The sequence below is a fragment of the Aspergillus niger genome (genome assembly GCF_000002855.4).
Source record: "Aspergillus niger supercontig An02".
Classification (NCBI taxonomy): domain Eukaryota; kingdom Fungi; phylum Ascomycota; class Eurotiomycetes; order Eurotiales; family Aspergillaceae; genus Aspergillus; species Aspergillus niger.
The window spans coordinates 2,359,550-2,382,979 of NT_166519.1; the positions used below are offsets into that span (position 1 = coordinate 2,359,550).

Sequence of the window (23,430 nt, forward strand, 5' to 3'; positions counted from 1 at the left end):
GAAAGGGATTCGGAAAGGCTCAGTGCAGAAGATAGCAAACTTGCTCAAAGCGGCCAGACTAGTGTTGACAGCAAGGCTGAGCTCCATAGGAAGTTCAGGGGGAACGACGCTAGTGATGATGAGGACACAATCCAGGAGCAATTTCGACCTCTTGCGATCCTTTGCCACACCCTCCTGCCAAACATACCATGAGGCAGCAATGGCGAATATGAGCAGGAATAAGATAAAAAGCAACGCTTCCACATTGTTGGCAGACACCCGCTCAGTTGAGTAGATCATGGTACGCACGAGACTGCCCTGACTTGTTTCGAAACCGGTTTTCACAACAACACCAAGCGCACCAGAATCGGGCGTGGGAAGAATACCGGAACCATCGTGAGATTTGGCAATGTCGTCTGATGTGGTGTTCGCATGAGTAATCTGCAAAACCTTGGTTCCTCCGTGTACAAATGCGTTCTTGTCCAATCCATCCGGTTCGATCAGGTCGTCGCCAGGTCTCAGTTGGACGGACTCTTTCAGAAGTGGTGTACTCTCACCCGAGAGCATGGCCTCGTTAACAATGACGCTTCCTTCGATCAAAAGGATATCACACGCCACACCACTGTCTTCCTTGGTTCGGTTAACCGACATCAAGTCACCGGGCAAGAGCTTGTCACTGGTAGTCTTCTGCCATTGTTTCTCGCGGAAGACCCAGACTTCATACGGCTTGATACTCATTCCCCGAAACTCGTTGAGCGTCCGCTGGCGCTGCCATACCACCGTGCTCTCAAACATGACGAGCATGAAGAGGGTGAACAGAGAATAGTACCAGTATTCGTCCAACATCCACAGTCCAACGCAGAAAATCTGGAAAACGAAGAAAGGCGCAACTGCGTGCTCCTTCCAAAGTTCCACAAAGCCCGGCACGGGAATATCAAACGTGTTATCGCCATAGTGGTGCTGAATACGTTCGACCTCTTCCTTGGTGGTCAAGCCTTGAGTCTTCTGAAAGGTCTTGAGGGCAGGCTTAGGCTCAGCGTCGAGGACGTAGGACAAGGGAGCGAAGCATCGGCGTTCAGGATAGTAAAGGAAGCGGCGCTTCTGAAACAAGAACGAGACCGTCTTCTTTCCACCCCTAGTGTCGAAGAGCAAGGGACAAACCTCAGCCGAACCAGCATTAGCTGCTGGAATCACCTTGATAAGCCGAGCGGAGTCAATCGATTTAGCCTTAGTAGTAGTGAACAATGTTTGGATATCGATGTTCCATTTTGTCATCAGCCACAAAAGCGACTGGACCGTGATAATGGATCCAACATACACAAAGGTCCATTCTTGACCTTGAATGTATGTATCGTAGCGTTCAGGAGAGAGATAGAAGGCCAAAAATGCAGGCCAGATGATCAGGAATGGCCACGCATAGGTGTGTAACTGAGTGGGAAGGGGATTATGGAGGGAGGAATATTTGATCTGGGGATCTTCGACGAGTCCTGCCCTGTGCATCATCAACTTGTCAGTAAGCGGCCGGTCAATGCACGCGATACAGCGAAGGTGTCTCAACTCACATGGTGACACTCGAGTGGCCACGACGCGGGCCAGACGACGCGAACTTGAGAGACCAAGAAAGCTTCAATAGACCATAGGAAATGAAGAGCCCAAAATCTTGAAGCCACCAGTATATCTCCGGACTGCAGGTCGAAGAGGAAAGCGCGAAGAAGCCACCTCGACAGTATAATTTTGGGATTCGCCGCCGAGGATTGAACGTACGGAAGGCCCCGTTGCTCGCGATTGGTCGCCGCCACGTGCCGGGACGGAGCTTGGATTTTCCCGACTTTCGCTGGTTCCGATAAGCAGGCAATCCTGATAGCAAATAACTATGATTACGGAGTCTCACTCCGTATGCTGATAAGAGCGATCGATCCATTCAGAAGGTGAAGGCTTAACTCTTTGTTCACTTTTTAAGATAAGTTTACGCTACTTGACTTCGCCGTCTTGGTTTAGCGAGTTGGCATTGAGGTGCTACGTAGAAAGTCACCGAAGCTTCAGCCTCGGACTTTAGGCCCTGCTAATACTCGTGATAGATTCAAAGACGCCAAGATCTGCACGGGTTCCTCGTAGGCGCTCTACACTGCAAATGAAGATCTCTTGACGTTTGGTCCTCAACCCAGTAAGCCGCGCTTTAAGCTGCTGTATTCATAACCCGGTTTCGTATCATGGCATGTGATAGACTACTTTCGTCGACATCGTGATGCGAAGCATTCAAGATGGTTTGTGCGGGAGCGGTGGATGGATCACGTCGCATGGTCTTTGTTAATTAGCTGTCTGATGATCCGAATACCCTGTCCGATATGGGCAATGAATATACTATCTTTCATATCATGATTATAAGATGAATAGCATAGAAGATCAACTTCTAGGCCTCATCCGTCGTGACAACAAATGATTTATGTACATTGACCCCGTCCCATGCGCCTGGCTTCGGATTGAGGTTTTCCTGACTGCTGTTCGGGCTTCCCTGGGCTGTCTGCACGGTCGTAACAATAGCCCTAGTGTCGTCAGGGTTCAGATCCGGGCGCCAGAATTTGGTCGAGTTTGTGGTATGTTCGCTTCGCGAGGGATGTTTACCGGCGCCGTTCATACTCGACAGCGGCATACTCCCGGTATTCCTCTTGCTGCGTGTGGGAGAGTAGCTAGTTCCGCCCAACCAGCGGAAGAGAGGGCGAAGGGTGACGAGGCAGCCGGCTGTAATTCCGAGGCCCGCTTCGACATTAGACCATATAGATATCTGAGTCGTTGCGTCTTTGCTCCCATTAGCGATACGGATTCTGGTAAGAGTGGCTGACTGTCAGACTTACAGAGGAACTCAGTGTCTTTGTAAGTGGGAAGGAAAGGGATACGGACGATGACACCTGCGCTGGCACTATTGCGAGTGTTAGCATGCGATCGTAAATGGGTAGCATTGTCCAGTTCGTCTTACATGCAGCCTAAGCTCAGGATACCCGCCAACGCTGCCTTAGTTTGTCGACTCATCTGTAGTTTCCACACCAAGAAGATAGGTAGCAGGCCAAGCGTGAAATCGCAGATCATCGCAGTGACACTGTATACGTACGCAATGTCGAGGAGTTTATCGATAGACATGCAGTGTCCAGGCTTGGTGCGCTGCCAGAAGTGTGCCACCGGTTTGCACTCGAAGGTCAACATAAACCAGAAAACAAGGCCCACGATGATCGACACGCCTACTACACACCACAGTAGAATTGTGTGTACCTTGGAAACAGTAAGACGGAGGAGGGCCAACGCAATGGAGATCCTGGCGACAACAACTGTCACGACGTAGCTCGTTTGACCTAGCCACCACCACTTCTCCGTGTAAGCAAGATCATCCGAAGTGATAGCCAGTGTACTTACAAAAAGGGCGGTTTCAAGATAGCCATCTTCCAGTTGCTCGAGTTTCTGGCCCATGCCGTACAATGAGCCAGTAATTCCACATAACGCAAACAGAATTTCCAAGCCCTTTGTAGTGGATTGGAGTTAACATTGACAGATTCACTTGATAAAAGCGGCGATAGGACATACCATAGCGAAAACCATCAGCGCATCATCCCACCCAAATGCCCGCACCAGCCGCAGCCGAACGAAGCATCGTAGGCATACGGCAATGAAAGATATCCCCAAGAAAACCACAGTAACTATAAAGATTGACTCGCTGCGGCCCTTGAACTCGATCATGGTGGAGCACACAGCGGCGCGAGTGCTACAATCAACGAAGGTCGCAAGCTAGAATCGGGTGACATTGTCTCCCCAAGTGTGGGAGGAAGGAAGTGTGAGGCAACCTAGGCCGGGGTAACTGTCATTTAAGTGGATATATAACCTAAGTGGCAATAGTTTTAGGGGTAGCCTAGAAGGGGGAAAAGGTTCGACGCTAAAAGACTGGTCCACGCATAAGATTCTTAACAAAGTACCGTCTACTGAGTACAACCGCCCAATGACGAGAAAGCTGATGGTGTCCGAACTGCCGATGGAGCCCGGGTCCAGGTCTTAATGCTGCCATGTGGAGAGGACTGTATTCCCTGCTTGCCATTGAGGATCACTCCAGATGTACGGCATATGTTCTGGTGCTACGTTGGTTAGATTCTTATGTAAGAGCGAAGAGGGACAGAGGTATCGGCTGTCGGGGAAGTAGCCGCCTGTGATCTGGTACCGAGGTCTATAGTGGCGGACGCTGAATACTGGACAGGGCTGATTGTCTGGCTCTTTTGCTCATCATGTTCCGCAGAAGTCTTTCTGGATATCTTTGTATGGAGTCCTTAACGCTGGATCCTATAGGATAGGAATCAAGATCCATCGGATCGATCCATGGGCGGCTTGAGGCAGCGGTTTCTTGTGCCTTTGCCAGTAACGGCAAATGTACTTGGACCATAGCGGAGCTCGTAGGGACAGAGCGGGTGCTTGGTCCCCTGGGTGGATATTCGGAGACAGTCAGTTACTACTCCGATTGAAAATGAACTTATGGTGAAAGGAATAGCCGGCTGCATGCCGTGCCCACTGCACAAGATAGCAGCAGGTGGACTGCCTGGCATGTTTTGGCCCTTTGGGATTTAACCCACCTGGGCTCCACACGGCCGCAGGAACGTTTGCCTCAAGGGGCCTGGGCGCTATGAATACCAAGACAAGATTACATGATAACATTTAGCAATTGCAATGGGTTTTGCACAGAAACGATAGGCGTTGAACAACAATTCTTCATTATGGTAACTCTGCCAATTGGACTTCATTGAGCCTGCGAAGACAAAGGGAAGCCGGGACCCTGACTCTGCAGAAGAATTAGATTACCTCAACACCCCTGCTGGGAGAGGGTTCCCTGTCACTCATCAGGTGAATGGTCTCCTCAGGACATCCCTGTCATCCTGCTTTGACTATTAATCATAGCGTGTGAGTTGGGCGTTGATCACCACAACCAAGTCCATAATGTCACCCTACCAAATTCGAAGCGATGTAGAAATATCTCCCATGGCTGCACTTTACATTAACGGATAAAGGATCTCCATTCCACTCCCGATGAGCAAGATGCTAATCAAGATAGAATCAAGATAGGGGCGTATCTGACGCAACAAAGGCGCGATTCGAAGAATCAGGGCTTTGTCCTAATTTCGAAGGAGTAATGATTGACCGGGTTCTCATTGTTCTCATGGTGATCAGCGCAGTCCGTTTGCTTTTCAACTTGCCTTCCTGGGAACAGAATGAGTTTGTTCTGGGCGCTAGAAATTCTAGATCCGTCCTCCCCGAAGATCAAGTCTACGGGAAAAAGCAAATGTTGGTTGCGGTAGGCTACTTAGTACTTACAAATTCAGCACAAAGCATGTTGATTTTCTCCCTCTTCCTTACCCAGGATGTCCGTAGCAGCAGGGAACTATAGATTTGCCGCACCCATATCAAGCATTGTGTTGACAGTGCACGTCTTTAACAAGCATGCCCTGTAGAGCGTAGCATTGCCAGGATGGATACTCCCGCTGGACACGGCACGGAAGTCGAAGTGTTGAGGGAACGACCCGTGCGTGCCGAGATTCCCCCTCTTTTGTCCTTTCATCGTTCGGCAACCCAGCCCCAGTATCCCCACACCTATCCAGGCATGAGATGTTGCCGATCCAATAGTAACAAGGAAGAATGTCACTTTTCTGCTAGGCCGAATCATATACAGCAATATGTTTAGCTTCACTCAAGCCTCTTTATTCCCTTTGGACCAATGTCTAATTACTATCATTGGCCCAAACCAACATACACCTCTCCATCAATTCTCTAGCTGGCATGATCTTTCGTGTGGAATACTCGACGGATTAGAACATCAAATTTCATTTCGCTTAGGACCTTAGCTCAGGAGTTCACGCTAACATTTCTAGCCCCAAAGGCTACTGTCCACTCAAGGCTTCAGATTTCAGACGCCTTGCCAAACCCAGCTAGAGGCTCCCGATCGTGCTGTAGTTCGCCAACTGTTTTTGTGGTGCCGACCTGACCAGCTGAACCCGCACAGTTCCATTGCCCAGTCTGCCTAAGAAAATCTGCCCCTACCATCATGTGTACTATATCTATTTCGGGAATGCTTCGCGTAGATCTTGACAAAGTGTCGGTGGTGATACCCTTTTCAGCGTTTGCTGTCATCCTACCTTAGCACCTGATTATGGAGTTACACTGTGGATATTTTTATTCCAGGAACATGGTTCGGGTCCGTCCATGGTTCAGAGGCACCGTGGCAGCAAGAATAATCGCAATTAACCATGGGTTGAGCTGATCTGACATGCGAGAAATAATATCACACACGTCGATCAAAATAATTATCCAGCTTTTTAAGCTATTTTTGGTCGATCTTGTTAATTCTCAACAATCTATTAGGACCTACATACATCAGGCCGGCACTACCGAGCTCGTGGATACCCGAGAGTTCGTTCCTTGCTCAAAGATCTCTCGATCATCGTGTTCCTTGCACTGGTGCCGGGAATCTATCCCGTTACGTGCAACCCCGATGCCTGAGCGTTGGCACCAGCCATCCATTATCACTTACAGACGTTATCTCAGTCCGACATCCAATGCCTGAAACGCTGGCTGTCAGCATGTTGTTTCATCTCATTGAGGGGTAGCATCCCACCAACCCGTTAACCGTCACATATGGCTTTGGTGTCAATCTATTTATAAATTCAGGGGAGTGGAGCCTGTTTGTTATCAATGGTTGTAGATTTGGCTGTTTGATAGGGAGTAAATGCGACACTCTTCGACTGCAAGGATAACCCCCTCTGTGAACAACTAATTTGTAGATACTATAGAGACGGACATATTAGGAATATCTCAATATGTCTTCAATGATGAGCTTAGTTCCCCGGAGAAATAAAGGCGCCAAGCACTCTCTATCGACAGGGCAATGCAAAGAAACAGGGTTCATGTGCTCCTCCGAACAGGACCGTATCCACTAGACAAAACGCTATTCCACAGTAGTTTGGTCCATTTATGGAAACAACGAGCACAAAATGCTGATGAGAGGCTGGCACTAATCATCCCATATACCTTCCTCATGTGCTACAAGCTTTCTGAGCAGGCCAAGTTATCGTGCGTCCTATACTGAGCAAATATAAATCATGGTATGCCATTGCTCCCGCATGGTTTCCTGTTCTAGTAACGATATCGGCAGTCTTGGGATCTTGTGTTATCCCGACATGCCTCCACGAGCAACCGTCACGTCAAAGTCGTGCCTCCTAAAACCCCTAACTACATTTTTTATACGTACTCATGTGGAGAATCATTTCCCCCGAAGCCCATCATATCTTGTTAATTGGAAGCCAATGACTGCAAGGGAGAGAGCAATGTAGCTCTTCCATCTGGGAAGTCCACTGGGGAGGCTAATTGTCAGCAAGTCATCAGTGGCGTCCAACACTATTATCACAAGCTATGAATCCTAGGCCAGCTTTATGTGTACATAAATCATGTGGTAAGTCTGGCCAAGTGTTTGCAAGCACACTGGCAGCTTAAGAATAGAGCAACGCCTGCTTGTACCAGTACCGCTACCATTGATGTGTTGCAAACTAAATTGTTATCTCGAGTAGCATCAAGGAGGCCAAATGGAATATAAACAGCCGAATATAGGCTTCTAAGCCTGGAAACCTGTTTCAATGCATTGATGCAAAATGAGCAACAAAACAAACAACAGGAAGTAAAGATCGGGCCACGGAATAGGGGAAGCAGCCTCTTGGTTACAATTTTTCCACTAAACAGCGATGTGAGCAGAAGGGCATCATTTCTGAGAAACTCGAGAGCATATCAAATGCATCATGAATCAAGTGGCTGGGGAAAGTTGATGGTTATGATTCTTGTGGGCTGAACAGGGCATGAATATTCATGGCCGACTGTCCTGCGGTCAAGCCGGAATTGTGGCATGTCCATGGAATATGGGTTCATAAAGAAAATATCGCCAGATATTCAAGTCAATTTCCCAGTAATTATGCAGAAAAAGAAATGACATCTTGAGCATGCCACGAGGAAGAGTAGTGCCGATAATTAATTCGCTTTTGGCTGGGTCGCTATGCTCTGAAAACAAGGCTCAAAGGAAGTAGAAGGCGAAACTATGAGACTGTTCAAATTATCGTCCAATCGCAATATGAGGTCCTCTCCGATGAAAGCAATGATATGCACATCTGATAGCGTAAAGTACCCATATTTATCTAGGACCAGGTGACGTTGCATTGATTTGTAGCCTCGAGGAAGTAGAAGATTTTTTAGACGCTGGCGGCAGCATATAAGCTCTTAAATTATTGATATAGTGAGGCGCGTATATTAATATGGCCTATAAGACGACATGATAGAATTGCTAATTATTAAAGGATACAAGAAGGGTCATTTCATTACGAAAGCCTAGCTACAAAGTTTAAGGCTCTTTCGAGAGCACAAGTGATGCTCGCCACTACAGCCTCTTTCGTGCAATATTAATTGCCATTAGTTACATCTGAGACGACCGAATCGGCAAATCAGAGGACGATCTTATCAACACTAATTTAATGAGTAGTTTTCCTACCAATGGGCTCAGTAGTCGGCACCATAACCCAGTTGGCGAGCATAAATGACAGCTTCTCATTATGTGTCTACATTGTATCTTACGCTATGGAAGGAATGATAACAGCCTGGACGAAGGGTGTTTCTCCAAGGACTTTCGGAGGACTTCACTACATTGCCCCGGGGGAGGTGGCAGCTTATGCCTCAAGAGAATGATACCCTGAAGGAAAGACAAAAATGGAATACAGAGTATAATATCAAGTATTAATTCGCTCACGGATGTAACCAGCCACTAGTGGACAATCCAGTGATACTTTGTGGAGGCCTGACAGGGATCCCTGCTGATGAGTTTTCCCAAGAATTGGTTCTCTATGTAATGGTGTAAACTTGATATTGTCTGGTGGTTTTACTACGATAGATCAACTTTTTAGCCAATTCTATTTGATCATATTTTTCAAAGCCTGTCTTCTATCCTCAATATGTTGCTTTCGAATGGCTTCATCGTGATGCGGAGGGGAAAGTGGAGATTAGAATCTCACCATTATAGGCTATGTAGAGCTAAGCAGGGGATCCTCGTTACCTCTGTCCAGCGGGCGCTTTAGCTTGAGCTAAGCCCACGTAATTTAGTCTGTGAAGAGAAAAAAAAAAAAAAAAAAAAAAAACACCTACTTCCAAGCGAGCTGTGATCAAAGTAAGAGGCAAAAGATGTGCTCATTGTGTGCTCGTAGTGCACATAAGCTTCAAACCGATGCTCACTCGCCCATTGGTATTTGCTAGCATTTCTCTTTCCTTGCCAACATGCACATCCATTATGATTGAATGTCATTGACTTCTATATATATGTCCACCGTCTTTCTGACCCCACCAACCGGTGGCTGATCCTCTGTTAGCCCTCTAGTGCTTTCCGTGCTCTCTGTTTCATCCCTGTTTCTGCGAGTTGCATCATCTTGTATGGTACACAACCCGCTTTGCGTCGTATCATATCTAGAGAACAACTCGGTAGCTCGAAAGCCTGGAAAGAAAGCAGAGCGTCTTTTTGCCCGGGAGCTGGAACCACCCTGATTCCCAGATTCGGTTCTGGATCCTGTGGCTCCTTGAGTGGTGCTAAGTTCGATCTCTGACAGATGGACGCCATTTAACCCTGATCTTAAATTGCTCAAGATGCGATAGACCGAAGGCATGCAAGCTGCTATGATGCTGAGATACGTCGTAAGCCTGCGATATTCAACATTAGCTGCGACAGAATAGAGTACGATAGAATCCTGCTCTCACTCATTGCAAAGGTCTACGTCAACAATTGTCCCTGCAAAATATTGTTAATGCATTAGTTGCCTATGCCTTTATAGCTTTGAGCGCCCGGAGACTCTTACATGTCGGATCAGATGATTGCAAATATATCGGGAGATACACAAGTTCAGTGATACTGACTGCCACCACGCTCCAGGATCGTTAGTGTGCATTCAGCCAAAGATATTTGAGTGAACAAAGATCTCTTACACAAGTCTTGAGGAAAATGAAGCAATTATTTGAAGACGCTTCTGCAATGTCATTTGCACGCTCCAAATCATAATCAGTGGAATTACCACCAGTGCCAAGTCTGTGACTATGTTGATAAGAATTATTGGATAGTTGACGGCGCCCTGCTGATGATTAGGTAGGGATACTTTATATGACCACTGACCTTACCTTCCCGACGCAATGGCTTGGTAGATACTCCCAGTGCGGTCGGCACTGAAGAGCCGTAGCAAAAAGTGCAAACACAGTCCATAGACCGACAGCTATCATGGTAATCAGGTTGGCTCGTCTGATGCGCTGACCGGGTGTCAGCCTGTGAATCAGTCGACAGGTGGACACTTTTGAGAGTGAAAGAACTGGAATCAGGAGTAATTGAGCAGCATAGGTGAGCTATATAAGCAGCAGCCAAATAAGTAAGATCCGTGATTTATACGAGTCATTAGGAGAGAGATGACTAACCTTGTTGTACTTGGAGAAGTCAGCAGTGGAAAGAGAAGATGAATGCTTTCCAAGCCCATGGTCTACTGCAAACTGGGTAAGGAGACTTTGAATAAAGGCAACAATCTGGCAGTTAATCCTATTAGTCGTGCTCTCAGAGGGGCAAACAGGTTCTGTACTAAGGCGATCCAAAGAGGTGCATCTGTGCTTAAGAGCACAGTCTTCGAGTACAAGGCAGTTCCAAGTTTGACGGCAACGATGATTAAAGTCACGAAGAAAAAGACAAAGGCCACAATTGTGATTGCTGGGCCTCTGTCATATGGTGTTATTGTTTCCAAGGGTGGTAAAAGCTCAGATGATGATGATAATGATGGCATGTTGTGATAACATGCCCAGAAAAGGCACTCTCAACATCGATGGTTGCAGATGAACAGACAAATTGTGAGCCAGCAGGAGCTTGTGCTACTTCCATATATAAATGCTCCATGTTACATTAGCGCTGAGGCTGACAGGGATATGATTCATGTCCAACTGGTAAGAGTTTTCCATGACTGCAAGGTCTTGTTGGTTTCACAAGCCTAGTATATTAATTGCTATCTAATAAAGCAACGACAAGGGCAGCTCTGGGGCACCGGTCTAGATCACTCCACACTATGCGTTCTCAGACCATAGATACATCAAGCCGATATCCGGATGCGTGTGAACGCGCAATTAGTGTCGGGTAGCGTAGGGATGAGACACACAAAAGGATGGAATCCCTGTTTAGTTCATATACAAGTCTGGCACTAAGTTGGGACGGTGGCTACCACCTACATACAAAACAAAGCCACGGGCCGGTTACATTTAAGCGTTAATATATCGCCAATGCTTAGTTACATTGCATAGAGCAGTTAGCTTCGCCCACTGGTTGTCCTATATGCAAAGCTATCCCGCTTGATTCTGTCTTCCTTTTTTTTCTTTTTGTCTTCGACATTCTGTTCTTTTGCTTTTCTTACTGGCTTAAGGGTCTTGGAGAATATACCTGCTTTGTTTTGTATTTTGACTTTGGCAATCGCAAGCTATGGAATACCATGATAACCAAACCGGCCCGCCTAGCCCCGCAAAAGGGCCTCATGCTATGAGCATAGAAGATCCCCCACCCCCATCTTCCTATCAGTATCGAGGGAAGCCACGACTTGAGGTAAGCGGATAGTATCTGTATCAATAATGTCCTAATGCTCTCACTGAGCACTAACGTTTTTCAGAGATATCTAGGTTTCCTACCTATGCTAGCATTTGCCGCAACCCTACAAGCATCCTGGGAATCCTTAGGATCCAGTCTTCAAGCAGGGCTGTTGAATGGCGGCCCGGTAGCAATTGTTTATGGCATGCTACTGTCATTTGCCGGCTCTCTGTGCTTAACTTTATCTATGGCAGAAATGGCATCGATGTACGAGTGGATTCCTACGATGCGAATATCATGTGTCACAGTTCGTGTCCCTAATCGCTAAACACAGAAACCCTGTTGCCGGTGCTCAATATCACTGGACATATGAGCTCGCGCCATTTGCTCCTCGATTTTTAAGCTTCGTTCAAGGTGGGCGCCTTTTGGTCTAATCAAAATCTCGATTTGTGTGGCTGATTTGTGATTCTATTCCAACAGGCTGGATCACTGTAAGCCTCTAGTAATTCGATTTCGGCATTTGCATTGTACAAACTCTCATCAGGTACAAACTTATAACTAGGTCATAGCATGGTGGGCCAATGTCGCAGTTGGGCCATACTTAGTTGGCACTGAGATCCAGGGACTACTGGTGCAGAACTACCCTTCCTACAACCCGGAAGGATGGCACGGAACTCTTCTAGTGTTTGCAGTCCTCTTCCTGCCCTTGCTGGTCAATATCTTCGCGCGCCGCCTCCTAGCACCAGTCGACGTGTTATCAGGTGTTATTCACATCCTATCATACCCGGCCATCATGGTCGTCATGATCGTTTTAGGGCAACGGCACACAAATGATTTTGTATGGACTGAATTCGTCACTGACCAGAGTGGATGGCATGACAAAGGGGTGATCTATTCAATTGGATTGCTAACAGCGGCATTCACCCTAAGTAGTAAGTCTCCCTTGCCTATCCAGCATCTCACCAAAATGCTAATCTTCGAAACCCTCCAAACAGGTTTCGACGGTGTCATTCACATGTCAGAAGAAGTCAACGACGCACCTAGGGCCGTTCCCCGATCAATGGTCTGGGGCTTATGCGTGAACGCCGTCCTTGCATTCGGCTTCGCCATAGCCCTACTATACACTATGGGCGACTTCCAGAAAGCCCTCGACTCACCTACAGGATACCCCATCATTGAAATATTCTATGCCCAGACCGGATCAAAAGCAGCATCCAGCGCAATGATGCTACCGATCCTCCTCTCTGGCTGCTATTCCTCCTTCAACGTCCTAGCGTCAGTCAGTCGACTCACATGGGCGTTTGCGCGCGACGAGGGTTTCCCCTTCTCATCGTTTTTCGCGCATGTATCACCTCGGTACAAGATCCCCCTGCGATCTCTTTTCCTAGTGACAACAATTACCGTTTTGATTGCCCTGATCAACATTGGTTCCTCGGCTGCGTTCAATGCCGTCTTGTCTCTGGACACTCTCGCCCTTTACATTTCCTATCTGGTCCCTGTCCTTTTCATGCTGATCAAGCGGGTTCGCTTCTCGAGTGAGATCCGTTATGGTCCGTTTAACTTGGGAAGGTACGGCATTCCGATTAATGCTTTCGCCATGGCGTACGGTACTTATATTACGATCTTCCTTCCCTGGCCTGAGACTCAGCCCGTCACGGCGAGCGGCATGAATTATGGTGCTCCGGTGTTTGGTGTCGCTCTGTTATTTGCGGTGATTGACTGGTTTGTTCGAGGACATAAGAAGTGGAATGGGCCCACAGTTATGGCGTCGCCAAAGTAGCGCTAACGGGCTATTGATTAAGGGATGGCAGTATACTAGTGGGATTTATAGTGTGGGCGGGGATAAGTTGAAACGTCCCCCGACAGATACCATTCCGACTACTACTGGGGTTCGGTTTCAGCTTTCAAAAGTGAACACTTGTTGTCTATGCTTGCATGCTAATAGTATAGTCACGATGCCATGTCCAAGGATGACACAAAAAAAGACAATTACCAGTTCCAGCGTCCATCACAAAGAGTAGATAGAACGAACGACCGGGTCTCAGCAACCAGTTCCGCGCGATTCAAAAATCTAGTTATCATGCAAGGAGTCTCAGACTCTTTAGAAAATATATACATCTTTAAAAAGCGCCCAGTAAATATGCCAGATATTCCTCACATTATAAGCAAATGTTCCCGATATCTACCACTTCGCCTCCTTGCGGCCCTGGAACTCCTTCAGGATGGCGACGTTCTTCTCAAGAGCCACCACCTCGGCGTCCAAGGACGCGTTGACCTTGGCCTGGTCCTCACCAAGCTTGGCGTAGAAGTCCTTGCGGTAGGGGGTAGCCGACATAGCAGCAGAGAAGATGGGCTTGATAACGAAGGAGTGGTGGGGCTTGAGGGTGTTGCCGTAGGCTTCACGGAAGGAATCGGAGAGCTCGGTGCTGCCGTTGTTCAGGTTGTGGCGGAGGGCCTGGGCGGTGAAGTCAAGACCTCTGTAGCACAGCAAAGGTTGTATATTAGCATGTGTAACTCAAGTGGCTCGTATACCACCACTCAATAGCCGCTGAAGCACATTGAGTTGGGCAGGTGTGGGTAGGTAGACATACCTGACAAGCCAGAGCAGACCTTCAGAGGCGACGTGCTTCTTAGTCTTCAGCTCGTTAACGACGAGAGCCTGGAGAGTCTCGGACTCGGCGGGGGCAGCCAGCTGCCTCTCCCTGACTTTCTGTGATAAAGGGTAAGCTTCCGATAGCATCTGACTGCGGGGTACTATGTATGTTCGAACCTTGATGTTGTTGGTCAAATCACTCTTCACAGGGGTGAAAGCCTTGGAGCCGAGAACATCTAGGGTAAATATTATCAGCACTGTCTCCTTCATTATCAACAATCATGGCCAATGGCATACCGAACAGAGTGGTGAGGGACTCAGCAGCTTCAAGGAACTCGGTGGTCGAGATGCCGTTGTCGTTGGCAGCATCGATCTTGACGTCCGCGAAGGACCGCTTCTGTTGCTCGAACCAGGTGGCAGACATGATGACTAGCGAGGAAAGTAGAATCTAAGAAAGACAGAGAACAAATATGTGAAGAGGATGTGAGCGAGTTAAATAAATACAATCAGGGGTCCAGGGGAAGGAAAAGGCAACGTGGAGGGGAAGGCGGCAGTTTAACAACAACGACGGGCGGCCTGTCACACTCTCCCACACCGCCGGAAGAGGGACACGCAAGCGGTGAGGCCAATCAGCGGGTCCATTGCCCCTGATCAATCTATCCTTAGGTAAGACACGGCACAAACAGTACAAACTCCCTCTTCGCCGTCACGGGATGGGCAGCGACGTCATCGTGTCTGTTGTGCCTTTGGCCTCGTTTGTATACCCTTGCCTATATGACTTAGTTACCTAGAAAGTTCATCCTCAAAAATCAGCACGTCAGCGACAACATGGCCACCGGTATATATTTTGCATCTCAACCTGACTAGTGTTAAGGTTTAGCTCTGAGATCGTATACTACGTGACGGTTGCGAGGGATGCCGCAAGGTCAACGGATAAGCTGTTATTACGATGGTCAATTTACTGCCCTGATATCGTGGACCCGTATTAAACAGGCTACATGATGATCTCCTTGCACAAACGGTCGAATACCACATAAATCATGTCACCATTAAGGGGGAAGTACTACTTAAGAGACAAAAATAATGCTGCCGAGAAGTGAAAGCCCAGTCGTAGAAACGTGCTACATACCAGGATGAAAACTCATTAAAACCGCGCTGCATGTCGATAAGCGCTACCCATGAATGAATCCATTCAACGCCAAACTTGAAGCAAACGTTGCATCACTCAAATGCATAACTATTTCAAGGTCAGCTGGAGCAAGGCGACTACCAGTCCTTTGCCAGCACACTGTCCGAAGCGTTGGAACCGTCCATCTCAATGATCCCACTGGACTGGACGCTCTGCACATCAGTCGCAGAGGGAGGTCTATCAACTTCAACCGGCTCGTCATCCAGCTTCTCTGTGCGGCCATCTTCCGATTTGTCAACCTCCTCCCAGTCATCGTCAGATCTGATAGAGAAATCCTCCATGTAACTTCTACCGCTACGTTCGGTCTGGTCCGCGTTAACCTTTTGCTTCTTAGTCTCCGGTTCTCCGTTCAAGGCAGGATCAACGGTCGGTGGGTCGGGAAGCTTGGCTGCGAGCATCTCCGCCGATTTCGAAGACTCACCGTCAGATTCGAGTTGAGATTCGCGGTCGCTGTTGGCGCTAGGGGCACCCTGATCTTCTGGAGGGAAGAACAAGCTGATATTGTTAGTCAAACCAACGGCACCAGTATAGTCAGAGGTAGATTGTTACTCACGGAGTAAACTTCTCGTAGGCTATCTCATCCTTGCGCTCAAAGTTGCAGAAAATGATCCGTTCAAGTTTCCCGATGTTGCTCGGACTCTCCATGAACTTCCGTGTCTCGTCCAGAACAGCGCGGGCAGCCAATTCACTTGGATAGCCGTACACGCCTGTGCTGATTGCTGAAAAGGCAATGCTTTTCATGTTGTTCTCCACGGCAACCTCCAGACTGCGACGATAGCAGCTGCGCAGCAAAGTCTCCGGGCGCTCCCTCCCTCTCTGCAATTCAAGATCATAGATTGGCCCAACGGTATGAATGACTCGTCTGCATGGAAGCTCGTACGCAGAGGTTATTTTGGCATCACCGGTGTCACAGCCGTCGAGGGTGCGGCATTCCTCCAGCAAACCAGGTCCGGCACCGCGGTGAATGACACCATCTACCCCACCTCCTCCAAGTAGAGACTTGTTGGCTGCATTCACAATGCAGTCGACTCCATCCAATTTGGTGATGTCGTTGCGGATCAGAGAGATGGTGTCGTTCAAGGCCTTGGAGGGCTGCGCGAGCGGGGAGGAGACTGGGACCAAGCGCTTCAGTTTGTATAGAAGGGAAACGGTCGGTATTTCAGCGAGAGGTACGAGTGAAGGAGCCATTTTTAGGCAGATAGCTGGCTAGATGAATCAAACCCAGCAGTGTGAGTAAGTTGAGCAGATGATGACAGGTTGATTGACTAAACCGAACGCTCGCCACAGGATGTCCTCTGAGTTAATTAGATTTGCTGGTCGTATCGTGGATTTCAATTCACGAGAAATCTCGTAGCTGGCATTAATCTGTGATGTGACAAAGATGATAACGATGGTGATGGTGATAGACTAGGACTTTATGTCTTAGTAGTTGTTGTCAAGGAGGGGAGCTCAACTGCACGTGATGGCGCTGCGATACCGTTATCTTATCGGGGGTGTTCTGAAAACGGTAATGCCCGCATGTGATCAATAGATAACTAATTCCCAGTATAACATTGAGTGAAGTCCTACAACTGATCATGAGAGCATGTCCTTGACCAGAAATCTTTTGAATTCTGGTCTTTGCCAATGGAGGCGCACACTAAAGTAGTATGCTCAGTGACCCAACATTACCACCAAAGAGGTCACAGCAGTGTGTCGTTAGCTACCGATGGGAAAATGCTTACTTCTATCCTAAAGAGCAAAAGCTAAGAACCCCTGGTAGTGTTTTATTCCAATCTTTTGGCATTTGAAAATATCACTCAATGGTATATCTATGAGCATAAGCGAACTTGTTTCAACCGCCTTCTAGCTGCCTTCCACAAGTCTTCCGTTCATACCTGACATTCACGCTGCAAGCAACAAGTGCTATTTTGAAAATCGCGTAAAGGTCAGAATGTACCTAGTACTATCCTGTACCAACAGACACATCAAAGTAATAATCAAATATATCTGCGATGGCACGATCTCAATCAATTGACATCCTCATATTCTAATCGAGGCCAATAATTGCCCAAGGGCCAGCAGCAAGGAGCCTCTTGTGCAACATAAGAATTGCCTGNCAATGACCATGATAAGGAAAGGCGGAGGGTATCTTACCTCAATACATGACATGATAACAATGTCAACATATCAGAATGATAGATAATAATGTACATCGGTATGATCGGAGCTGTCATGATGTCAACCAACCTGACACTATCGCACTACTTACCCCATACATAAGGATGTTAATTCATGACTCGGTCCGAGCACCCTTGCGCCACCACACCTGAGCTTCTTACCCCAATATCTTACCTATCTTAACCAATGTGACTTGTAGAGTATACAGCGCACACAGCATATATGCAATCATCTATGTGCAATAACTCCCAGATAGAAGCCACAATCTTACAATTTCATGCTCTGATTGGACCAGCCATGAGCGAGGCGAGCTAATGCAAGGGCGCGCGCCGACTGGCGGCACGCGACGATGTTCCATCGATCAGAGATCAAGGTCAACCAAAAGATGACATGAGCGCCAGTAGTAGTTATTGCCCACTTTGGTCAAATTTCATATTGTTCACCTCATAAAACTAAGCCAAGTAGATACCTGGTCACAATACAGCTGCTGGTATGACCACCGGATAGTCCCAGCGCCTCGATTCTTTATCCCGGCCACTGCATTTCATGCATATCATTTTTGCATGAAAAACTCTTAATCTGGTTATCGTTTGGATGAAACAGATCGGGACTGCCATCCGATCTTCTACAGCAGTCCACATCCTAGGTACATACCGCCGGTGTCGGTCGAGCTGCATCAACCCTGCTTGTTGCTCTTTATCCTCTGTTTTATAAGCATAAGCGAGACTTGGCTAGCCGGGAACCCTGTGCATAGTACGCTGTTTAGAAGTCATGTACATTATGTATTCAGTTGCCTTCCCCGTTGCCTTTTTTAATTTTTACTTTTTATTTTATTTTATTTTTCCCTCTCTATCTTTGGCGGGAAAGCAAAGTGAAAAAAAATGAAAACAAGGACATGGTGCTTCTTCATGACAGTTGTCATGATTGCCTTACATGATAGACTCACGAAATCATTTAGGCAGTTGTTCAGGCTCATAGAAAACGCGACCATAACATGTTACGTATAGTTCATTATTACTCAGATGAGCAGGGCCCAGAACAAGACAGGCCATACTGGATGGTATTACGTTCAATTATAAAACCGCCCACATTGAGTGTAAATTACTGCGAAAGTAGGCTAAAAGTTCAACAACGTTAAAAATCTTTGAAAATTGATTGAAGGAATACTAGAACCAAGCAAAGTAAGGAGCGACGGATGAACTTACCGACAAAAATAAAAATAAAATAAAAACCTCTAGGAAGAGGCAGTTACAGTGAGTTAGTACTCCGTAGTGCAGAGAAGATAGGTGTTCTTCGCTGCAAGAGCGCGGTAACTACACCTCGCCGCTTCTGCCGAGACATCGCAGCGATCTCGATCAGCGCGATCTTAAAAACTTTCCCTAATCTGTCCTGTTCCCGGGTGAAGTGGGGCAATAGGTTCATCGCGCCCTTGTGCACCGTAGCACAACATACCATGAGATCGCGAAGCCAATTCCAAATTCAAATTCCCTTGTTTGGAAGAAGATTAGTCCAAAAATTAGGGGGATAAACAAACATTTCACCAAGATAAGAGGGGCAAGTAAGAAAAAAATTTTTTTTCTCTTTCTTCTCCTCTCCAATTATCACCTCCTTCCATTTCCCTTCTAGCGGTTGATGCTTGCAAATTCTTCATGCTTGAGTACCCCATCTAAAATTTAAGATAGCCAAGCGCCTTCCATTACGGTTCTTTGTTCCATCCAGTCAGCGGGGTTATCCGCGGTGGGGCTGTGTGCAGAAAACCCATTTGGTTGAGATCTGATGTCTTGTCCATCGAGCCACCATCGCACGCTAGTCGGGAACCCAAGATGAGAGTTACCTCTTATCCCGTGGGATCGCTTGTTCTAACCTTTATTTGGTAAAAGCTCCATGCTGCTGACCGATAGATCGTAGCACTGCCCGGATGGACGATGTGGAAAACCAAACAAAGCGTAAAAGTCTAGTTCGATTGTCGATTGTTGGGGGGAGGAGAGAAACGGGGCGGGTTACAATGCGATGGAAGAGGAAAGGATAGGACGGGACCTACCCTTAGGTAATACAACCTCCAGATAACGAGTGTGGATATCATTGGGGGGAGGAAATNAGGAAATCCTTGCGAAGCTCTTACTAGAATAAGCAACATCCGTAGTATGGGACCTACGGGGACTCACGCAACTGGGGAACTATAGGACCACAAGCAAAAGAATCATTCAGGAGAAAAGAGTGAGACATCTGAAATTTCAAATCATGAGATGGGAGGAGAAACCTAGTTAGTTAGCTACTAGGTGTTATCCACTCACACCCGCTCAGTCTGCACTTCTTACGTGCATACTTGCAGGAGGCTTTTCCTAAGGCATCCTAGCAGCTTGACTTAGGCAGCCGTGCATTCCGGCCTCCCTCTCCGTCTGCTTTTTTTTTTCTTTGGCTCCCCCTCGTGTTCACAAGTCATGGCTTGTTGTCTCAGGAGAGGGGCGCGGTGCTGGCTGAGTTGGCACTTATCCAATTCAGGAACTCTGTGAGATTTAGTCTACCTATAAGCTTGCTGTCCCTTGGATCATGATAGGATAGGATAACTTGGTAACTTGGTAATTTAGTAGGCTGGGGCCCGATTAGCGAGTTCCGTTCTTGGGTCGCAGGAGTCGCACCACTAGATACCTTAAACTAAAGCCTCGTCCCACCAATCGCATTCCAATGCCTCGCTTGACACGAGGCGTGAGACTACTAGACACACGCAAACCTGCAGATACAAGTACGTATGTAGGTCTTGTATGTAACGATGGATGCATGTAAAGTAAGTTACATACAGCCTCCTCTACGCTTCAATACATACTTTGTTTTCTTGTACATACAGCATACATGATTTACCTAACGCAGGGTTACGCTGCTGCATGGCAAATGTACATATGGGCATACAGTATGCATGCATGCATGCACGGAGCAGGAATGTAAATAGTTAGTTAATCTGGCTGTCCTCCCTGGGATACATCAGCTCAAGTGAAGCCTCATGCAGACTATAGCGCTGCCAAAAAAACCAGTTTTTTTTTCAACACTCCACCGTGGTATAATCCAAAAAGGAGCCGCGTATGTCAAGTTTGACTATTGCTGTCGTGTAACAGCGGAATCATGTTCTGATATATGCCCGATCATGAAGTGTCAATGTCCTTTATCGAAGACCTACTGCCTATACTTGCCATGTAGGGGCATACCTACACATTAGTTATGGGGACGCCATGTTCCACAGCATTAATAACATCGAGCCTCCTAATCAGACAAGACTGGCGTATGTAATACGTAGGACAAGGGTCATGTATGGATGTATGGGGTATGTGAGCAGGTATTCGCATACGGAGGCGTATGCTTCGATGTACCGACTATTACCTACTACCAATACCTAGTAATAGCCAAATCAGTTGTACCGAGTATCGGTGAGGCTTAAGAGCTTGCGAAGAATTGGGGGGCACACGCGACCAACAGAGTACAGGCCCACAACGCCCACCGAAATAGCATACGACGCTCTTGCTCATGGTGGGTATTCTTGGTGGCTGTATGGGGTAGGAAAGGAGTTCGAGAAGCTGCAGTCCCAAGATTTGTTACTCCGGATACAACCAACGAAACCTCCCGGACTTTACTTGCGCCTTGTAGTGCTGTCACCTATCAGATTCCGATGCTTCAAAACCATCGATCCACTGGGGGACGTATTCCGATCGTGGATGCGAATGTTCTAGCAAGTGAAGTGGTTCGTGGCGTAGAATAAGTCAAAATAGCTGGCTGTAGCCTTGACCACACCGGGACATGGCGGAAGTTGATGAAAATCTTGGGTGACAATCAGGAACAGGCACAACTGCGAATGTGTCGATCTGGCCCAAAGATCCAGAGTGAGTGGGCAAGGGGTGGGAGTCCGCGAACTGTGGGCTCGATAAGGGACATCTCCCGATCGACCCAGACATCGGCCCTCATCGCCGATCAATGGAAAGAGGGAATGTGTGCCATTGCATTTTTTTTTTTTTTTCCCTTTCTTTTTTCTTTCGAACAGACGATCTTAGGTCTCAAGTAGGTCCGCTTCAAGATTGGCTTCGGTGTCAATCGGAGAAGTCAAAATATCGATGCTGTTGGGTGAAGAAAGCCAAGTGTGTTGGCTTGGGACCCAGTTAGCTACTGCCCAAGGACAACGTGTTACTATGAGAATGCCCTTCAGACCCGCTTGGTATGAGACTCATCACGGCCAACTCCACAAGCAGCTGACGGTTTGGATTAAAGAAATACAGACGTTCTTCTCACTGCACCATTGCTGCTCAAGTCGGAGCACAAACGATTTGTGAGGCAGTAAGCAAAAGACCACTTTCCTCTATTTTCTCTCTCTCTCTCTGTCTGAGGCAGAGAGCTTTCAGCGACTATTAAAAAAAAGTTCTTTTTGGGGTCAGATTATAGCTCTGCAAAGATGGCCCATTGAGACACACTGACTTGTAAGGTAATCCATGAGGCTACCACAGCAACCAAGCCTTGTGTCAAGAAGTGAGCTTGTATGCACGGGCAGGATCCGTAGGTAGTGTGCCTGAGGATTGCATCATGCAGACACAGAAAGAGACAGAACTGAAATGTCAGTCTGTCGATGCCTTCACGGCCAGCAGTACCGACAGACTGGATACAGTGGGTCGGTAGTGAGACACTATGATACTGAACCTAATAGACTGTCTATGTATAGAAGGACTTACGGAGTATATACGAGTGGGTTATTAGTACATACCTTGACTTTACATACTATACATACGTTGTGCAAATCAAGGGCGGCGCTATGCATGATCCTCTCGGAAGCAGCGGGAGCACATGACGCAAGACTCTATACGAGAATCATTCCCAAAATGACATCGAGTAGTTATCAATTTTGCCTAGTCTACTTAGTTAGTTACCTCGGAACCCCCAAAGAACATCGATTAATCGAGAATGTTCTTTCCCTGACTCGATTTAGATTAAATTATATTGAGTAGTAGATTTCCCTCAGCCTCCCATGACGTAACCCCGATTCGTCCGATCGGTCGGATCTCGGGGGCACAGATGCAGTGGAATTTGGCGCCCGAGATCCCGTCCGTGAGACATTGAAGAAGGGTTCTGTTGAATTGTGTTGTGGCGACTAATTGATTAATATATTGGGCTTACTTTATCGGGCACTGGCGGCGACGGCCGAGGAAGCATTTTTAAAACGGTATGGAGGCTGGGCCGCTTTAATCTCAGATTTGCTAGATGTGTGGCATGATCGTGATCGAGAACTAGCCAATGGGAAAGACGCACCGGACGTGGAGACACGGCATGTAGATTAATTCCAAATCAACCTACGGGCTTATTCTTTTACATGGTATGATTTTCCATATGCAACTTTGGCCAAACTCGTCTGGTTATATTCGGTAATATTATGGGGAAATAGTAATAGTGCGCAGTTGACAGATTACCATGTCACACGGCGAAGACGGTCAGAAGGGAGAGTTGAAGGTTTCTCTACTAGACTAACCATCTGTCCGTAATTAAACAGACATCATGGTTATTAACGTAATCAACGGTCGAACGGGCCACACGGTCAGGCGGGCCATCCTGAAATCCCATATAAAAGATGTCTTTTTGATTCTATTATATATCAACCAGTACTACTTCTATGAAGCTCTAACTTTGTAGATAGTTTATATATATAAGAATAAGTATTCCATGAATTTTTCAGATTTTTAGAATTTTTACTTTGATAATGAAACCAGATTCTTATATAATACATATAAATACAGATATTGTAATATGATAAGTCCATAAGTAAAAGTATATTCATTTTTAGAAGGTATATAGATATTATTTATATTATTTAAAATCTATATAGAAGAAATCTAATTC

The 23,430-nt window shown here is 47.0% G+C and overlaps 11 protein-coding genes across 11 annotated transcripts, besides 1 other annotated feature; 2 read left to right on the forward strand and 9 right to left on the reverse strand.

Annotated features, from left to right (window-relative positions):
• An02g09480 (uncharacterized protein) lies at window positions 1-1,479 on the reverse strand (the record flags this gene model as incomplete). The annotated part of the gene is made up of 1 exon (XM_059746501.1): window positions 1-1,479. A coding segment is annotated over one exon (1,479 nt), but the record flags the coding sequence as incomplete, so codon positions are not given.
• Window positions 1,480-1,537: 58 nt separating this feature from the next.
• On the reverse strand, window positions 1,538-2,220 carry An02g09490 (hypothetical protein; the record flags this gene model as incomplete). Its single annotated transcript, XM_059746502.1, has 5 exons — window positions 1,538-1,664; window positions 1,744-1,836; window positions 1,950-2,023; window positions 2,068-2,160; window positions 2,206-2,220. 5 exons carry the CDS (start codon window positions 2,218-2,220, stop codon window positions 1,538-1,540), a joined length of 402 nt encoding a protein of 133 aa, XP_059600050.1.
• A 169-nt stretch (window positions 2,221-2,389) lies between these two features.
• An02g09500 (uncharacterized protein) lies at window positions 2,390-3,705 on the reverse strand (the record flags this gene model as incomplete). The annotated part of the gene is made up of 4 exons (XM_059746503.1): window positions 2,390-2,775; window positions 2,832-2,896; window positions 2,954-3,489; window positions 3,553-3,705. 4 exons carry the CDS (start codon window positions 3,703-3,705, stop codon window positions 2,390-2,392), a joined length of 1,140 nt encoding a protein of 379 aa, XP_059600051.1.
• A 193-nt stretch (window positions 3,706-3,898) lies between these two features.
• On the reverse strand, window positions 3,899-5,668 carry An02g09510 (hypothetical protein; the record flags this gene model as incomplete). The annotated part of the gene is made up of 7 exons (XM_059746504.1): window positions 3,899-4,046; window positions 4,212-4,363; window positions 4,464-4,565; window positions 4,810-4,875; window positions 4,957-5,046; window positions 5,147-5,271; window positions 5,404-5,668. The coding sequence occupies 7 exons, from the start codon at window positions 5,666-5,668 to the stop codon at window positions 3,899-3,901; spliced, it is 948 nt and encodes a 315-aa protein (XP_059600052.1).
• Window positions 5,669-5,930: 262 nt separating this feature from the next.
• Window positions 5,931-6,583, reverse strand: An02g09520 (hypothetical protein; the record flags this gene model as incomplete). The annotated part of the gene is made up of 4 exons (XM_059746505.1): window positions 5,931-6,038; window positions 6,138-6,145; window positions 6,292-6,322; window positions 6,533-6,583. The coding sequence occupies 4 exons, from the start codon at window positions 6,581-6,583 to the stop codon at window positions 5,931-5,933; spliced, it is 198 nt and encodes a 65-aa protein (XP_059600053.1).
• Window positions 6,584-8,877: 2,294 nt separating this feature from the next.
• On the reverse strand, window positions 8,878-10,838 carry An02g09530 (uncharacterized protein; the record flags this gene model as incomplete). Its single annotated transcript, XM_059746506.1, has 8 exons — window positions 8,878-8,945; window positions 9,178-9,340; window positions 9,378-9,742; window positions 9,879-9,946; window positions 10,006-10,148; window positions 10,195-10,413; window positions 10,483-10,587; window positions 10,641-10,838. The coding sequence occupies 8 exons, from the start codon at window positions 10,836-10,838 to the stop codon at window positions 8,878-8,880; spliced, it is 1,329 nt and encodes a 442-aa protein (XP_059600054.1).
• Window positions 10,839-11,521: 683 nt separating this feature from the next.
• On the forward strand, window positions 11,522-13,403 carry An02g09540 (uncharacterized protein; the record flags this gene model as incomplete). The annotated part of the gene is made up of 6 exons (XM_001400047.3): window positions 11,522-11,641; window positions 11,706-11,890; window positions 11,958-12,037; window positions 12,104-12,114; window positions 12,186-12,555; window positions 12,619-13,403. 6 exons carry the CDS (start codon window positions 11,522-11,524, stop codon window positions 13,401-13,403), a joined length of 1,551 nt encoding a protein of 516 aa, XP_001400084.1.
• Window positions 13,404-13,805: 402 nt separating this feature from the next.
• On the reverse strand, window positions 13,806-14,640 carry An02g09550 (uncharacterized protein; the record flags this gene model as incomplete). Its single annotated transcript, XM_001400048.3, has 4 exons — window positions 13,806-14,100; window positions 14,215-14,333; window positions 14,394-14,452; window positions 14,514-14,640. 4 exons carry the CDS (start codon window positions 14,638-14,640, stop codon window positions 13,806-13,808), a joined length of 600 nt encoding a protein of 199 aa, XP_001400085.1.
• An 842-nt stretch (window positions 14,641-15,482) lies between these two features.
• An02g09560 (uncharacterized protein) lies at window positions 15,483-16,593 on the reverse strand (the record flags this gene model as incomplete). Its single annotated transcript, XM_001400049.3, has 2 exons — window positions 15,483-15,900; window positions 15,959-16,593. The coding sequence occupies 2 exons, from the start codon at window positions 16,591-16,593 to the stop codon at window positions 15,483-15,485; spliced, it is 1,053 nt and encodes a 350-aa protein (XP_001400086.1).
• A 4,320-nt stretch (window positions 16,594-20,913) lies between these two features.
• An02g09570 (hypothetical protein) lies at window positions 20,914-21,711 on the forward strand (the record flags this gene model as incomplete). Its single annotated transcript, XM_059746509.1, has 4 exons — window positions 20,914-20,978; window positions 21,115-21,295; window positions 21,389-21,540; window positions 21,603-21,711. The coding sequence occupies 4 exons, from the start codon at window positions 20,914-20,916 to the stop codon at window positions 21,709-21,711; spliced, it is 507 nt and encodes a 168-aa protein (XP_059600055.1).
• A 99-nt stretch (window positions 21,712-21,810) lies between these two features.
• Window positions 21,811-22,749, reverse strand: An02g09580 (hypothetical protein; the record flags this gene model as incomplete). The annotated part of the gene is made up of 4 exons (XM_059746510.1): window positions 21,811-21,950; window positions 22,017-22,239; window positions 22,304-22,396; window positions 22,714-22,749. 4 exons carry the CDS (start codon window positions 22,747-22,749, stop codon window positions 21,811-21,813), a joined length of 492 nt encoding a protein of 163 aa, XP_059600056.1.
• Window positions 22,750-23,098: 349 nt separating this feature from the next.
• Window positions 23,099-23,430: part of a mobile genetic element (Remark: Vader is flanked by 44 bp inverted repeats (IR);~Title: transposon Vader - Aspergillus niger) that runs on past the window's edge.